This window comes from Parus major, chromosome 2, assembly GCF_001522545.3.
Source record: "Parus major isolate Abel chromosome 2, Parus_major1.1, whole genome shotgun sequence".
In the NCBI taxonomy this organism is placed as follows: domain Eukaryota; kingdom Metazoa; phylum Chordata; class Aves; order Passeriformes; family Paridae; genus Parus; species Parus major.
In genome coordinates this window covers 47,591,099-47,607,948 of record NC_031769.1, presented here as the reverse complement: position 1 = coordinate 47,607,948, position 16,850 = coordinate 47,591,099, and the positions used below count along the sequence as shown (strand labels likewise).

Here is a 16,850-nt window from a genome sequence, read left to right as displayed (position 1 = left end):
ATTTTATAAGGCTTGCAGGATTCTAACTGGCTTGATAGCTCATTGCAACTCTGGTAATACCCTGAATTACTTGGAGTGGATCTAATGATACTGTTAACACCAGCATAAAGAAAGGGATAGAGAACAGTAAGCAATATTTTTTTGTTTATTTCTAGTCCAGTCACAATACAGCAAACAGCTGAAATATCTGAAAATAAGGTTATATGGTCAGTCAGTGAATTAGGGCTGATAAGTGGGACTCATTTATTCATTTGTCCTGGAAAATAGTTGAGTGGAAATGTACAAAACTGCACAGGAGCCTCTGCTGCTGGCAGGGATGTTTAGCAGAGACCAAGAAGGCAACAAGACCAAGTGTGTTGGGAAATAACCTGATGGGTGCATGCTGGGTGCTCAACAGCCCCTGCCTCATTCTTCCCATCTGCTTCTACCGAACCCTGCTGGCTGCTAATGTAGACAAGCTGGAGAATCAAGGGCAAAATTGTTCCTAGATATCAGGGAGCACTTAGGAGCCTGAATAAAGTACTCTGCAGGGTGGACGCATATCTTTGTAATTGCAAAGCTAGGGATTATAAAACAGCTCAAATCACTTACATCTTTCCAGATTTCATGGGAACTTCTTAAATGAAGATTGTAGAAAAACATTGGGTTCTTCCAACAATTACATCAAATAAAGTCCTGGTGTTGGCAGGTGCAATTCCCATTCACAGTAAAAGCAGTGGCACACAGCTAATACTAGCAATGAATCTGAATAGCTGTTCTTTTTCTGCCTCCCGTTTTCTGCTTATAGCAGCAAAAGAATTATTGTATAGGGGGATTAGGAATGGAGGAGTGCTGATAACAGAGCTTCCTGATCCCTTGAAGCTTGAACATTCAGTGACTTGGAGGAAATTTGAGATTGTGCTGCAAGATACAGGGAAAAAAAGGTTAATCAAGATCTGAGGTTGAGCTATTGCACTTGTCTCTATCTTGCCTGTGGGGTTAGTATGTGCAGTCACTGAGAATCTGTGTGACTGATGAAAAGCTTTTAACTAGAAACAAAGATTTTTCTCTTACTCTAATTTCAAACCACAGGACCTTTTTGGCTTTAATATCAAGGGCTCATGTTTCTGAAGTGTCAACATTGTGAAGTCTTGTGATGCTAACACAAGTCTAGAAAACCTCCTCTACTTTTGGGAATGGGTTTTTTATTTAAATGAAAGCTAAATTGCAGCCTTGTTCACAATAGAGAAAATGTGAAAGTCTTAGGAGATTTATTTCAAATTTGTTTCTTAAAGCCTTTCTGGGCTTGGTCTAGGGGTTGTTTCAGTCTCAATACAAGATTTTTCACCAAACAGTTAAGTATTGAGTGTAGAACAACCCTAGCTGCAGGGTTTTTTCCCAAAGTTTTGTAGTATTTCTTCATAAGCTTTAACTTTGGACCCATTCACTCTGCAGGAATAAAGTATAAATAATAAAGTTTCATAACTTTCTCTCTATTGAAAGATTTGATTCCCACCTCAGGTGAATGTTGTAGCAGCTGTGGCAGCACAAGTGCATTAACTCAGTTTACAGCAGACCAAAATCAGACATTTATTATATACTTGTATTTAATTACATTTGAAATCTTGTAATAAAATTATGAGGATAATCCACAGCAAATTTCAAAATGAGGAGATGGTGATATTTAAGTAAGGGAAGTCATGCTTACTCAACTGCAGTCTAATAATTACTTAAGCTTTTATGGTTTTATAGTTTATACATGTATAACAACCAGCCCTTGCCCTTGCTTGGGCCAACTTTTCCTAAGTAAACAATCACATACCTTTGCCCTACTTCAAACTCTCTCATGAGCCTAATATGAGAAAGGAAAGTTGGATCTGATTTTAAAACCTGATGCCAATCTTCTATGGCTCTGTATACTCCCTCTTACTCATGAAGTAAAATAAAACCTGCAGATCTGAGAGGTATTTTTAACAGTAAAATGTGTAATTAGTTGTGCAATGTGCTAAATTTTGCCAATATTCTTCATTTTCTCAGAGTCACTTCTCTACACATATAAACTATTTGGGATGTAATAAGCCCAGACTTCCACTGGTGTTTTAGGTATACAACACAAGCCAAACATGTAGGTGTCTTCCAGTCTGAATGCAAATGGGCATGAAATTTGTATTTGGCTATTGACTAGAGTGCCCATCTTGTCTGGGAATTATTTACCCGCATGAACACAGGACGGTGCTCAGTGAATTTCAGAAAGGACTATCAGCTTGTGCAAAGATACCTGCCAAATATATGAAGGTAACTTGCTCAATTCATTCCTGGGTATGTGTCCTCTGAACTTTTTGGGAGGGAATGCACAGAATATGCAGTTCCGTGCTATTGAGTGTTTTTCTGTAAGTTTGGGCAGGTATAGCCTGAATGCTGGACTAGTCTTCTTTGGAAAACTTGACTTTTCTGCTTGGTGGACATAAAACTGCTGGTAGATCCCTCCTCTGCTGGTAAATAGCTGTGCACATAAGAATGGGATAAGGATAGTAAATGCAAAGCTTCTTAAAATATACTGCATACATTGTCCAAACAAGCAGGACTGTTGTTTCATGATAAAACAAATACTGTATCACACAGCTTAGGTTTACTTTTCTGTCAGGAACAGTGTTTTTGAAATTTAATTCATTTCATACGGCACCGTAGGAATGGATGGCAAATCAATGATGGATGCCATTTCAGTCACCTTGTGGTGTGGTAATTCTCTGTGTTTTGCTACACTAATTAGGTCTGACTTCAGTGAGAAAGGTTTCAGGAGCAAGGAGGTGAATTATTGCTGAGATCTTGGCTGTCACTGGTGAGATGAAGTAATCTCAGAACTGAATAACCTCAGTGCTTTCAAGAGCCTTTAACTTAACATCCAAGAGGAAGAGGCAAGATCTCACATTCTGATGGAGCAGTTTACATTGAGTTTTAGGCTCAATCAGTCCATGACTTAGTCTTCTGCTGAAAGAGCATCAGAAACCATAAACTGCATTTACCTCATAGTTGGCATTTAATTACTTAATTGCTCTTATTTTCACCTTCCCTTAGAGACTGAGAGTTTCTTGCAAATAGGTATTTCCCTCCTCTGGATCCTGGGCTCCTCCCCTGAACCCAGAGTGAGTTGTTGGGTGAGAGAGTGAATGTGGGGTGGGCTCCAGGCTCTGATGCCTCCCTACTACCATGGAGGAACAGCTCAGGAAGTAGAATGCAGTTTGCTTCCATTTAGTAAACCTAAACACTGTTAACTGCAGCCAACAGCAGCTCCTTGTCCATTTATACGACTCTGGGATTTTATTGTGAAGCATTGGGTAGAGAGCTGGTGTCTCCCTCTCCAGGAACAAGCTGCTTGTTTCTGAAAGTGGAAGAGATGCTTCCCCTCAGTGTCTTGACTCTCCTCTCCAACAGAGTGCTGTCAACCACATCATAAAGAAATCAGATGGATCAGGAACAGAACCTAGGGAGAGCAAATACTCTGAGGCCACTGAGTCAGTGGGACGTACCAGCTCTATGCTTTTTTTGGGAAAGCATGTAAACTCCCTCCCTCTATATTAGTGTGAATTATGATTCCAAATAATCATTGTTTCTAACATAAACAGTTTCTAATATAAACCATTCCTGCTGGTTACCACAGACAGCCTGAGTGGCATGGAAAATTTCAGTTGTTACATCACATTTACCCAGAGAATAGCAGCGGTGATTGAAATTATTTTGCAGTGGTTTGAATAATGCCGAGTGAAAGGTGATACAGAATTATTGCACTTCACAGAGGGCAAACACAAAGCAGACTCTGAGCTGGCTTTCCTTTTACCTGGCCTCTCCTTGTGGGATGTTGGAGCTGACAAACCCACAAATTTGTGTGGCTAATTTCCTGATTATTTTGGTGCCTTTTCCAGTACCCTTCCCAACCGTACACAAAACTGGGGAAGAGGATGAAAAATGAAATGAGAGGATGGCTGATATGGCACAAGAGCATTTTACAGAGTTTGAGTTAACCACTCTAATTTAGTAATGCCTTGATAGCCTGACAATCAACACACAATGTACAAGAACATACGTGAATGTGTGTTAACTAGTATTAATTAACAATCAATTGGCCGGCTAATTACACTCTTACTGCTGTTAAGACTTCTGTCCTTAAAAAAAAATAAATAAAAGTAGAATTTCTTAGTCAAAGCGAATTAAATGCATATAATCTAAAATATATATAATATAAAACGTATATAATCTTTGTTTCTTCCAAATTCAAGAAATTTAAGTATATCAAATATATTTACTGAATTCACTTGTCATGTACTACCATTTAACAGCTATTCCTGTAATGGCTTTACAGGCTGATTAAGTACTCTTAGAGGATGAATAATGCTCTAAACTCCTTCATGCTTGAATACAAAGAGTATTTCCTCCAATGCCTTTAACTTTCAGCAATACTTCTTTGTTGTTGTACCTGCAAATAAAGACCAGAAGAAACATCCATTAGAACTATCAAGTTTATTTGCCATCAGAAAATATGTGTAGGGTAAGTTGTTTTCTGATTGGGATCTGCTTTCTTTGCTCAGAAATTGATGGTTAAATCTTAAAGTCAGTTTTATTGTTCAGGTGATTCAAGGTCTGACAGTAGCTCCCAGGTTCACTTGGCAACAGCACAACCCAAAACCAAGAGCCTTGCATTTCTTTTACAGTAGAAAAAATAGTAATTATAACTGGTTTATTTGTTGCAGCTGCAGAAACTGAAACGATCTCTCTCCTTCAAGACAAAAAGCTTGCGGAGTAAAAGTGCAGACAATTTCTTCCAGAGGACTAATAGTGATGTGAAACTGCAAGTTGACTTGATGCCTGAGGTGAGCACAAGCACTGGGCAGCTCCCCAACTCAGAAAGCCAGGCATCTTCGCCCACCAGAGCCCAACAGCTGTCAGAAAACAACAAGACTCACATCTTCCAGGAGCACATCTTCAAAAAACCAACCTTCTGTGATGTCTGCAACCATATGATTGTCGGTAAGAAACATTTTATTTAAAATCTCATTGTGTGTCCATGCTAGAACTTGCAGGATGATCTTTCTCTAACTTCTGTGAGCCCAGATGTCTGCTTGAGAATATTCATGCAGAGAGGTTCTGGATTTATGTCATATCTGCCACAGGATAACACAAATTCTACGTTTGTTGACAGATGTCTTGCCTTGTAGACACATACTGATATGACAAATAACAGGTGAAAGATTCAGCTGGAATCAAACTCTTCTGTCATTCGTGTTATACAGAGCACCAAGCACAAGTTGTATGCTACACTAGGAGCAGCAGAAACCCATATTGCAAATGTGGCTACTATCCTCACTCTTTTCCACTGACGCCTAATCAGCAGTAATTTTATCTCTCCTTGTCTGCCTTCACATCCTGCATTGCCCCAGTTCCCTTCCACAGTGACCATACTTACCTCCCCCAGCTGTCCCACATGTCACTTAAGGGACAAGAAGTAGCATCTGCTGGGTGGTAGGCTCTTATCTGCTTGTGTGGGTGTGGGCTGTCTAGGATGAATATTTTGGGAGACCAGGTCAAAAACCAAATACAACAGCCTAATTTACACTGCAGACTTCCTTGGGTTTCTTCAGCCTGATCCCTCATATGTGCAAAACCTCCTACTAATTTATACCTCTGAAAGACAGGTCTATCTGCTCTCTGAAGCTGTCCATGAGTATGTAAGTTCTGGCCAGGGACTGACTGACTTACAGACAGGAGATAATTTTATTATTGTATCTAGTGTGCAGAAAAAAACTCCCTGCTGAATCCTACTTGTAAGGTAATTTTCAGTGCAGTGTGAAGACCTAAAAAGCCAGCCTTCATGCAGATCATCCATAGGGCTGTGCAAGGAGAGGTCAAGAGAGAAGTACAAGTGCCTGGAGGTGTAGAACCTGCAAGGTCACCTCAGTGGGAAGCTGCAGGAGTTGCTATTCAGAAATCTGATCCTGGAAATTCACATCCTTGTGGCTAGTGCACACAGTTTGGTCTTCCTTCTACTTGTCCCAGCACAGTAGAGCAGGAGTAAATTCAGTGGCAATTTACCAGTGTGAAAGTGAGTGACACAATTTTCACCTTTTAGGTATAACAAGGAGTTAAATACTGATTTAGCTTCATGTAGAAGCAGTACAGGTCTTTGAGTACAAAGTATTGTCTGTAATTTGTATAGCTCACTGTCAGAAGCTCATGTCCCTTGGCATGGAAGTCACTGCCTTTTAGGTAACAGTATGGTAAGTTCTTGAAAGATGCTGATAGGACTGATCATTTTTCAAATGAGGGTGCTCAGTGTTCCCCACTTGTGTGAGGAATTTGTGGTCTTTGGAAAAGGCAGCTGACTACAGAACATTAAAACTGATGCAAGACAATCTTGGTTCCATAAATTAACTTATATTCTTGCTTCACCACAGCTGTACTAAATCCAAGGAAACTAAGGAATTTTAATCACATTTTTTTGGTGTCATTTTCCAGTCTTTTAAGGATTTTTTTTATTTTTTTTTTTTACTTGAAGTGGTAAAATAAATGAAAGAGAGAAGCAGAAAAGTATCAGTATCAGGGAAGTTCCAGAAACTGACAGTAAGTCTGGAAGAGTAGTTAATTGAAATAACTTTATATATGGGAAAAGACTCAGAATTTGTCTCTTTCAGTAATGTGGATGGATGACCTATCAAAGCTTATTTTCAGAAACATATACTGCAGATATAAGTTCCTTGAATTTCTGGCTTCTTGTGAAGTTGTATGGAGATAAATATCATCACAAATCTGCATGACTCAGCAGCAGTGTTTCAAAATACTGCTGCTCATGACAGATTATTGCTGGCAGCAAACTTTGCAGAGAGTAAATCCAGTTCATAAACACTCCTGCCCTTCTCCTTTGCTGGGCACTCTGAGTCTGCCTGGAATAGGAAAGTCCTGAAGCACAGCTTTAAGCTTCAAAACATCAGCTTTAACCACCCCCGTGCTTTCTCAACTTTTTTCTGTTCTCTCTGCTCAGGGATTCATTTTTCTGTTCTCTATCTTAGCCACTTCATTAGCTAAAGAAGCCTTTTATAATTGCTGAAGAAACTAATGTGACCTATTTTGTCTGGTAGCAGTCTGACTCAGGTGAATTGCTCTGACCTCCTCCAGCTCATCTTTGCTTGGAGGTTAGGCAGAAAAGATGTTGAGGGTTTTACCTTAAGATGCCCTAGAGTATAGATGCCCTAATTTTCATAGCAAAACATCTCTGCTCCTGCCATCTTCTCTCTTTGATCCTTACTGCAGTCATGCCTAGTTTTGCTGTATTGTATTTTAAGCAGTGTGGTAGGTCTCGATGTTGCTATTTGCCGTTCAATTAATCCATATAGGTTGTACAACTGTGGATTATAGGAGTAGAGAGGCAAAACAGGCAGCTTTCAGGAAACCCTGTCAAGCCTGCCCTCAAAGACAGACTGAAAAAGCCTCATTTCTGTTCAGGGACTCTGAATTTATTCTCGAAACCTGGAGCCTATTTGTTCTCTGTATTTGCATTTTTCACAGGCAGTGACATTTAAGAGTAATGAGTCTATGTCTTTAAATTCCTCATTGATGACAATAAAGGCAAAGACATGATACATGTTTTTATGACTGGAGGAAAGATTCCAGGAAAATTGTGTCTTGACTTTAGATGGTTCCAATTTTGCCACCAGGTTCACCTTAAATGGCACTCTGAACTATGAACTGAGCAGCTCTGTTTGGTACATGGCAGTGTAATGAACAGTGCACAGCATGAACGTGCAGCAACTGCTTCAGTCTCACTCATGTGGCAGAATCCGTCTGTAGCTTCAGAGTGAACAGGACACATGGAGCAGAGGCAGAAGGCTCTCTGTGCTGCTCTTTTCACAGCAAAATTAACTTGAAATAATATCTTACTAGGAGAAGATATGTGCATCATCTCTCTTTGATTCCTGGGCACTGTGAGCCAAATATTGCCATTGGGATGCAGTGCAATCAGTATATATGTACCAGTAAACTTACTCTTTCAAATGTTTTTCATGCATCCTAGAGTGCAATGAAACATATTCAAAAGAAAATCTGTTTATTGCTTAGATTTCGGAAATGAAAAAAAGAGTATTAATAGTGTGCTTCATACCTCACTTTAAAGGCAGGAGCTGGAATGTTCCTACTAATTGCACTAGACTGGGACTCAAGTTCCACCTCAGTAAACAGAAGGAAAATTTGATACAGAAGCAGTAATTTTCTGTCAAATGAAATAATGGAGGAAATTTCACATTTGAAGGAGTTTTAAAGAGTGCATGCAGAATCCATTTTACATTAATGGGGCCTTCTTACAGCATCTAATTCTCCAATAAAATCATCATTTCTAATCGTGAATTCAACAGTAATAATTCACATAATTTCAGAGCAAGTCAATAGTGCGTTGGAGCAGACTCTGTACTTCTTTCTCCCACTCACTGTTTTGCTGCTGTGAGTGCCTAACATCGGTTAGTTTAGGACTGAGGTTTCAGCTCCATGGAGGGCTACATATTTTCCTAAACATATCCACCCTTGAACATCCTCTCACAGTACATCTCTTAGAAAACCATTAATTTGCTGGTTTTAGTAGTAGTATTTATTACTATTTTAATATCTAACCCCAGCAAGGGAAAATTTGAAAATCAAAGTGTCTTGTGGAATGTATTACTAGATCATCATTTAGGAGACACTGGTTTTATGAGTTTTTTATTTTACATCACAGTGAAAAGAAAACCAAGTCAGATACCTGTTGAGTTTGCATCGTGTTATCTACTATTTTCTGTGTTTAGCAAGAACAGTAAGCTTTGGCAGCGGCAAATTACGGGAGGCAAAACCGCCTATCGCCAGCGAAGATAGATACTGTTAAATTAATGTTGCATCAGATTACAGCCTTAAACTATTCTGATCAGAAGCAAGTTCTTGCTCCTCTTCAGTCTCTGGTGTGTCATCAATCATCTCTGTGACACCTCACTGTTGAAGAAAACATGATGTCAGTACCCTACAGTTGAAAAATATTGTGTACTTTTTAAGAAAAACCTCCATCTGTAGAATTCTCAACGTTTTACTCATTTGAAGATCATTTCCTGTGCTGATTCACATGGGAAAAAAATGGTTATTTTCCACATATTCCAAGCACATTACATGCAATTAATGTATTCCCATCTAAATCAAATATAAGTAATTCAGCAAAAAGTCAGGCACTTTGCTTTTAAAAATATATTACTTTAAAGTGAATCTTTCAAAGCTGTGTTTTAAAGAAATATCTGCTTGTTTATATCCTATCTTTCTTTGCGTTTTCAAAGTGTACCTAACTGTTTCACTCCATTCTTAACCTTAACTATGGCATAGAATTTTAATCAAAAACCATTTTTTTTGGTATGCCTGTTAGAGCATGTTTGTCTGGAACAAACCTGCAGGAAGACCAAAAAAAATTGTGGTCTACAATGTCCAGTAACAGTAAAAACCAGGTCCTTCTGGGTCATGCCAACCCTGGCTTAGGTAGTTGAGATCTTTGCATCTCTAAGTGTTCTCAAGGCAACTGGGTTTCTGGTTTGGATGCAAAGTCTCTGGACTTTTGCACCTCTGGAGGTAAATAACTCAGTACCTTTCTTCTCAGGGAACTAACCAGACTGCAGTTAGAGAGACCTGTGGAAAACAAATAAACAAGCAAAAAAGATAAAACCAAAACATAGCTGTAGCATAGCTTCCTTTCAGTCTATTAATCAATAATGCTTAAGCAGTGAAATTGTGTTATCCCTTCAGAATTGACTCACTCCTACCACCGTCTGTTCTGGTTTAGCCAGTCATTCTGGAGGTTCAGACAGCCAAAAAAGTACCATGAATAATTCTTTCTCACTTCATCTTTTAAAAGCAGCCTGCATTACTTTATTTCAGTGTGCAGTTGTGGCCGCTAGAACTTTCAACCCCTTTATCCCCAAAGCTGTATTGTAAAATCCTCCAGAAAGTTAGCCTCAAAGTTGATAAATTGTCCAAGCTTTTCAAATGCAGGAATAAAGGAAAGAAAGAGATCTAGATTGAAGCTATGGTTTTTCTGTTAGATTTTCTGTTATATCCTGCATTTGAACTTCTTCTCTTAGACTATCAGTAACTGCGACTAATAAGTACTGGAAAAACTCCATGGTTAGAGGAAGTGTTTATATAACTGTAATTTATGTGGATGTTTATTAAATATAGAAAAATTTCACAGGAACTATGACACAGTGCTTTCTGCCTCCAGTCTGATCAGCTCTCTCCTAAAAAATATGCATGAATTTTTTTTTAAGCTTGCTGCCTCATTTCATGAAGTAGGCATTCTGGCTTGCTCCAAACCTGCCTCTATCCAGCATTTTCCAGGTAGACAAAGCCACAGTAAACGGTCACAGATTGACCCCCACTTCTTGGCAACAAGACAAAGTAGAATAGTATTCGTGGAAGCATGACTGTAATTGACTTTTTCCAAGGCCATGGTAGTTTGGAAGACTCTTTGGAAAGAGATCTTAGAAAAAACAAAACAAAAAAAAGGCATTTTTATTTATCTTGCAGGATGAAAGAAAAAATAATGTTATTCATTCAGTTCTTCCCTCCACTCTGCCTAGTCTCTCTAGCATCTCCAAACACAGATGACCTTGAGGGAAGAGTTGCCACTTCATCAGAAGGAGAGTTGTCCCCTGCAGAGAAGGGTAAAGAGCTTGCAGCAGGGAGGACATACCCCTGGAGCAGGGCTTGTGTAGCCACATCTGAGCCTTCCCTCATCTATTCTCCAGAGACACTATTACTACTACAGTATAAATTTGTTTTGTTCATTACTAAGCGTTTCCCTACAGAAAGAAGATTTCAAAAGCAGCTGAATTCGGACTCCTTTTGTTTTGTTTGTGAGGAAGAATCATGAAATCATGCCTGACCATACCCTTCTGTGATGGCATGAATGGCTGGTTAATTGAGGGGAGAGTGGTAGATGTTGACTACCTTGACTTCAGCAAGGCTTTTGACACGGTCTCCCATAACATCCTTGTAGAAAAACTCAGGAAGTGTTGGATGAGTGGACATTGACAGGGATTGAGAACTGGTTGAATGGCAGAAATAGAGTCCAGTTGGAGGTTCATTGCTAGTGGTGGTCCCCAGGGGTTGGTACCAGGTCCAGTCTTGTGCGTCCACCAAGGAGCTGGATGAGGGGATGGATGCAACTTCAGCAAGTTCACAGGCATTACAAAACCAAGAGGAGTGACCGATACCCCAGAGTCCTGTGCTGACATCCAGTGAGACCTGGACAGCCTGGAGAGTTGTATGGAGGGGAAGCTCCAGAAATTCAACAGAGGCAAATGCAGGGCCTGCACCTGGGGAGGAGCAATCCCAGGCACCAGTACAAGCTGGGAGCTGACCTGCTGGAAAGCAGCTCCGCAGGTCCCAGTGGACAACAGGCTGTCCAAGAGCCAGTAGTGTCCTTGTGACCAAGAAGGCCAAAGACATCCTGGGGTGCATTAGGAAGAGCTTTGCCAGCACTCTGAGGGAGGTGATCCTGCCCCTCTACTCAGCCACATCTGGAGTGCTGTGTCCAGTTCTGGGATTCCTGGGCAAGAGATGCATGGAGCTCCTGGGGCAGATCCAGTGGAGGGCTACAAAGACAATTGGGTGTCTGGAGCACCTCACTTAGAGGACAGGCTAAGGGAGCTGTGGTTGTTCAGCCTGGAGTAAAGACAACAGAAGGGATCTCATCAATGTCTGTAAGTACCTGAAGCAGGGTTTGCAAGGGGATGAAGCCAGGCTCAGTGGTGCCCTGGGAGAGGACAAGGGACAGCAGGCACAAACTGAAACAGGAAGATCCATCTGAAAATGAGGAAGAACTTATTTACTGAGAGAGTTACAGAGCACAGGAACAGGTTGTCCAGACAGGTTGCATAGTTTCATGTTACAGAGACTTTCAAAGCCCATCTGGCCATTATCCAGTGCAACCTGTTCTAGTAGAACATGATTCAGAGGGGGATTGGACCTAATGATCTCCAGATGTCATTTCCAGACCCAGTCACTCTGTGACTCATTGAAAAAGGGCTGTTGTGTAATCTTTTCAATAAGTGGTACCAGGTACCATCCAATATATTACTAAATGATCTACAATCCCTGCCTCTACCTCCTCCTTCCCTCCACTAAATTTACTCCGGGATTTAAGACACTTTGTTTCAGTTGATGACAATGAATGGCTCTGGGCATCTAAATCTTCTAGTGCTTTTGAGAGTCAGCATGAGTGAGAATTGCATAAATCATCTCTCTCTGCTGTATTAAGGTTAAGGTAAACAAAAACATTATATTTTTTTAACATGCATCTGCTAAAAATTGGTGTAAAATAATTATTTTACCCTATTAGATTGAAATTATAAATGCTTATCCTACCGTCTCTTTCTTGAGTTAATAATTCTCCATAAGCATAGACCTCCCCAATTCTGAGTGGAGCCCTGTAAGAAGGGCCAAACAAAAGACTTCTGGAAATATGAAGTATTAATTACCCTAACTGTACAGTATGCATTTAACTGTTAGTTATAGACCAGTCAGGTATAGGTAATATCATCTCGACTTTTCAAAATTTCCAACAGTGAAACAGCTTTGTCTGTTAAAATAAATACAGTGGGAATAAACAGAAGGAAAGGTATAGAAACACATTTGGTGTGAGCAGTATAGGTGTACTCCATCTACTTCTACTCATATTTGTTGATAAACATGGCAAAATATATCCAAGTCATACAGCCCCACATTTGTAGAAAAGCTACAGGGAGCCACATCATATTCCTGCATTAAATTATTATTTTTCTTTGTTAACAAAGAGTTAAACATACTTTCAAGAAATATTGAGAAGAAAATATTTAGTTTGTTTATCCTCCGGGAGGGCTTCCTCCTCTGAGATGAAGCAAGAATGTTATCAGTAAATTGGATAATCAGGAACTGCTTAGCTGAGAAAAGAGGGTGGAAATATACTTTAAATTCTAATTTGTCCTTGAGCAGCATCAGACATGTTTCACAATTGTTACTAGATAATTTTCAAGCTCACTTTAATTTGGGGGAAACTGATATTAATATGAAACTGCAGTTAATCCTCAGTCAAAAGAGACTTTAAAAAATGTTGACCAACATTTGCTGTTTAATTAGATAGAAAACAATAAGCATTTCTAGAACATCTACAATTAATACTTTAATATTATGCTAACCATGGTGATTTTTAACCAAAAAGTATATTAAAAACCACCAAACACCCTACTCAGTAGTGAGTAGGCTCCTGGTATCATTGTTCCTCGTATTAGTTCTAATGAAGAACATAATGGCAAGCTCAAGGTTTTTTAAAGGCCAAGAGATGAAGCAGAATGCAAGTGGGTTTTTTTATGTCCTGCTATGTACTTTTTCCAGGGCTCACATGGGATATTGGGTGTTTACAGATAAGCAAATTAAGTGCATCTTCTCTAAAGCTGACCTTCTAGCAAAAACATTATTTTTCTCTTTAGGGTCCTTATCTACCAGAGCATGACTGTTATGTGGATAATTACAATGCTGAATAGCTGACAAAAGCATTATCTAGAAGCAGAATTATTAGAAGCTTTACCTTACTCTGAGTTGCAGAAATCTTAAAATGAGGCACTTAAATGCTTTTGCAAGAAATAGCACAGTGCCATCATGTAGAGTAAAATGCCTACCCACGTTTGCTTGTTGCTGTCCTTAATATAGAAGGATGTCTCAGAGAGCAGTGATCCTTGTGGCTCACATGGATCATCGCGTGCTTTTCTGCTTTGGTAACAGGAATGCAAGTTACCACAACTTCTCCAGTGCTCTTCTCTCAACTGCCAAAATTTTAGTTTTCCAGGTATACAAAATCCAGAGCTGTTTTCCTCTTTGACATACATTTACCTTGTACACTGAAGGGTGCTGCAAACACATGGGTCCTGACTTTCAATTCTGAAGACATGCTCAGTAAAAGATGACATGTAGTTGAAAATTGTGATTTCATTGCAGTTTCCTTTATAACATGCAGGGAGTTGTCTGTGCCCATCATTTGACAGAAGTTTTTCTTATTCATTTAATCAGTAATTTGTGCCACTTGGAAGATGTGTAGATGTGCTTTAGGCCAGTACTGCTATGTGTCAAGTAAAGAATTCTCTCAGGTTATAAGAGTGAAGGCTGAGATTGCCTCTTTGAGCAGATGACAGTTGTAAATGAAGTGTTTTTACTCTGGGGAGTGTGTGATTTCACTGAAATCAGTAACTATTTCTGGAAAAAAAATTACCAACACCCCCACCCCCCACCTCCCCCAACCTGCACTTGGTGTGAAAGGTCTCACTTGAATGTTTTTCCATTGGTTGGAAATCAGGAGGAATTCACAGAAAACAAGAAAATATACTGGAAAGGGCTGCCCAGGTAACTGGTGGAGTTATGATTCCTGGAAGTGTTTAAGGAAAGACTGGATATAGCATTCAGTGTCATGGTCTGGTTGACAAGGTGGTATTAGGTCATAGGCTGGATCAATGATCTCAGAGGTCTTTCCCAAACTAATTGATTCTGTGATTGTATATATTGGAAGAGAAACTGAAAAACATTTTGCTAAAAAATGTGATTGTAAAATTCTGAAAAGTAGAAGCACATTCTGACTAACTGTAGAAATACCTTCCCTGAAAACAGATCCCACCAAAGTGGTGTAACCACCCAGTTATTTACGGTGGTGCCCTGAATTCCCTCTAGTCCAAGCAAATCATGTTGGCAATTACACCTGTAGCTTCTGATGAGATCCTCCTTAGCTGTGCGTCATCCAAGGGAAGAAATGGCTTTGGAACAGAAATCTCTGCCTGTAGCCAAATCCTGACCAAGCACTAGATTTTAGTCACATGTAGTTATATTTTGTTGCTCCACTTCCCATCTCCGTCACTAGCTACTGTAAAATGGAAAAAGGAGGGAGAAAGAGGCATTGTGGTCTTGCTAAGGCCCACTTCAGCACTTTGCATGCAAGGCCCATCACTGCAGGCACTGCCACTCAGCTTGTGCCTACACAGACCTGCAACAACAACACTGGGAGCTTGCACTGCTGAGGGAGTTGTTTTACTGCAGAAGGAAAGAGCCCAAACCCTCAGAAGTCTGAAACAGCAGAAGGCCAGTGAACAACTGGCTATATATATATATATGTATATATAAAATAGGATTTTGTGGGTTTTTGGGGTTTTTTTAATTGAACATTTTATAGTTCTAATTGATTTTCCTGATCTTCTGGCAAACGGCAGTCTCTCATTTCAAGCCCTTGATGATGATGGAGCTACATAAGAAACAGGCTATATTAAAAATCCATTTGAAGAGAAGAGAGGACATTAAATCCCTTTGCTGAGGACAGACTGTTCTTTTGTTCTGTAATTCATTCCCCACATTTTCAGCAAGTTCACAGTCCTGGTCTTCATTTCACATCATAGTTTTTGTTCAAATTTCTGGTTTCTGTTTTCCAACTCCTCTGTAATGGTACAAGGCCCTTGGAAGATAAAGGTTTTGGCACATGTGAACGACCCCACAAAATTCAACTGCTTTTTCAAAGCATTTTAAAACACAGGGAAAAAAGGCTGAAACTGATGATTTTCATTTCAAAACATGCAAGACCACAGGTGCAAATAAGCTGAGCCTGTCAAAATGGAGAAATTTGACTTTCATCATATTCACCTCAAGAAGAGTTATTTAAATGCAATGTTTGCTAATACCACTGAGACCAAAATCAGCCATTCATCTCTGCTTGCCCTCATTTGAGATAACACATCAGGCTTAACTTCTCCATGTTCCCTTGTCCTGTTCAGCTCTGGCACCATCATGTCCCACAGCCAGGTCTATGCTTTTCTTCTCTGAAATATTTTCTTCCTCAGCAAAGCAGCCCAGTTCAAAGACCTATAAGTACAGGCCCATCAATCTTGAAAATTATCCACAAAAGTAGGTATCAATAGATCAGTGCCAGTTTGCTCATAGCAAAGAATGTCAGATGTGATTTAGCATGTTTAGTGTTTAGGGGACGGGGACGTTTTCTTTCAATAATAGCTGTTAGTTTATTTACCATGGCGTTCCAGCATCCTAATTAACATTTAGATGATCAAAAACCTGAGATGATATTTTAAGAATTGTGGAGGCGGATATTTCCGTTCAGGGATAGCCTTTTATAGCAAAGCTGCTGAATATGTGAAAAGTGCATTTTGAAAAAAAAAAAAAATTCTTATGGCCAAATTTTTAAAAGACTTTATTTTAGAAGGGATATTTTTCATCTCTGTAACAGTCTTGCAGAAAAACCTGCCTATTACTGCCTCATTTTTTTCTCAGCATGTCATTTCTAAAGAAAACTATGTCACTAGGAAGTCAGTTCTAATTTTATGCACTGTTTTGTAGCCTGCCTGCATGCAAAGCAACTTTTCTTGCTATTTAAACATTGGATATTGTTATGGAGAAACTGGGATAGGGACTCGAATGGACCCACACCGCTCAGTGACATGTAATATAAAATTTATTCATTTTTCAGGAAATTCATTTGTCATTTAACTGGACATCAAGTCCTACTCTACAGAATGTAAATATACAACATATAGTCTCTCTCCACATCCCATTTGGTTTGGAGTGACACAAGGTGTCAGGGAAACAGGACACTTCAGGCAGTCAAGGCATCAGGTCAACACCTGGCAGCTTGCTCCCAAGTTCAGAGGTTCCTCCTTTAGCTCCAACATGTTGTTGGACATCCCTGTACAGTGTACCTCATCCCAAGAAATTATAAATTTAACACACCTAAAGCTCTGCACATTTTGAACTGGCAGATATAACTATTAAAAAAATCCGACCCACAACTTAATAAAGAAAGA

The 16,850-nt window shown here is 39.6% G+C and overlaps 1 protein-coding gene across 1 annotated transcript in view; it reads left to right on the top strand.

The window, feature by feature from the left end:
• STAC (SH3 and cysteine rich domain) overlaps positions 1-16,850 on the top strand; it is a 69,993-nt gene that overhangs the window by 19,000 nt on the left and 34,143 nt on the right. The window contains exon 2 of the mRNA XM_015619830.3: positions 4,725-5,001. Coding sequence (XP_015475316.1) covers positions 4,725-5,001 — 277 coding nt within the window. The remainder of the gene's footprint in view (positions 1-4,724; positions 5,002-16,850) is intronic.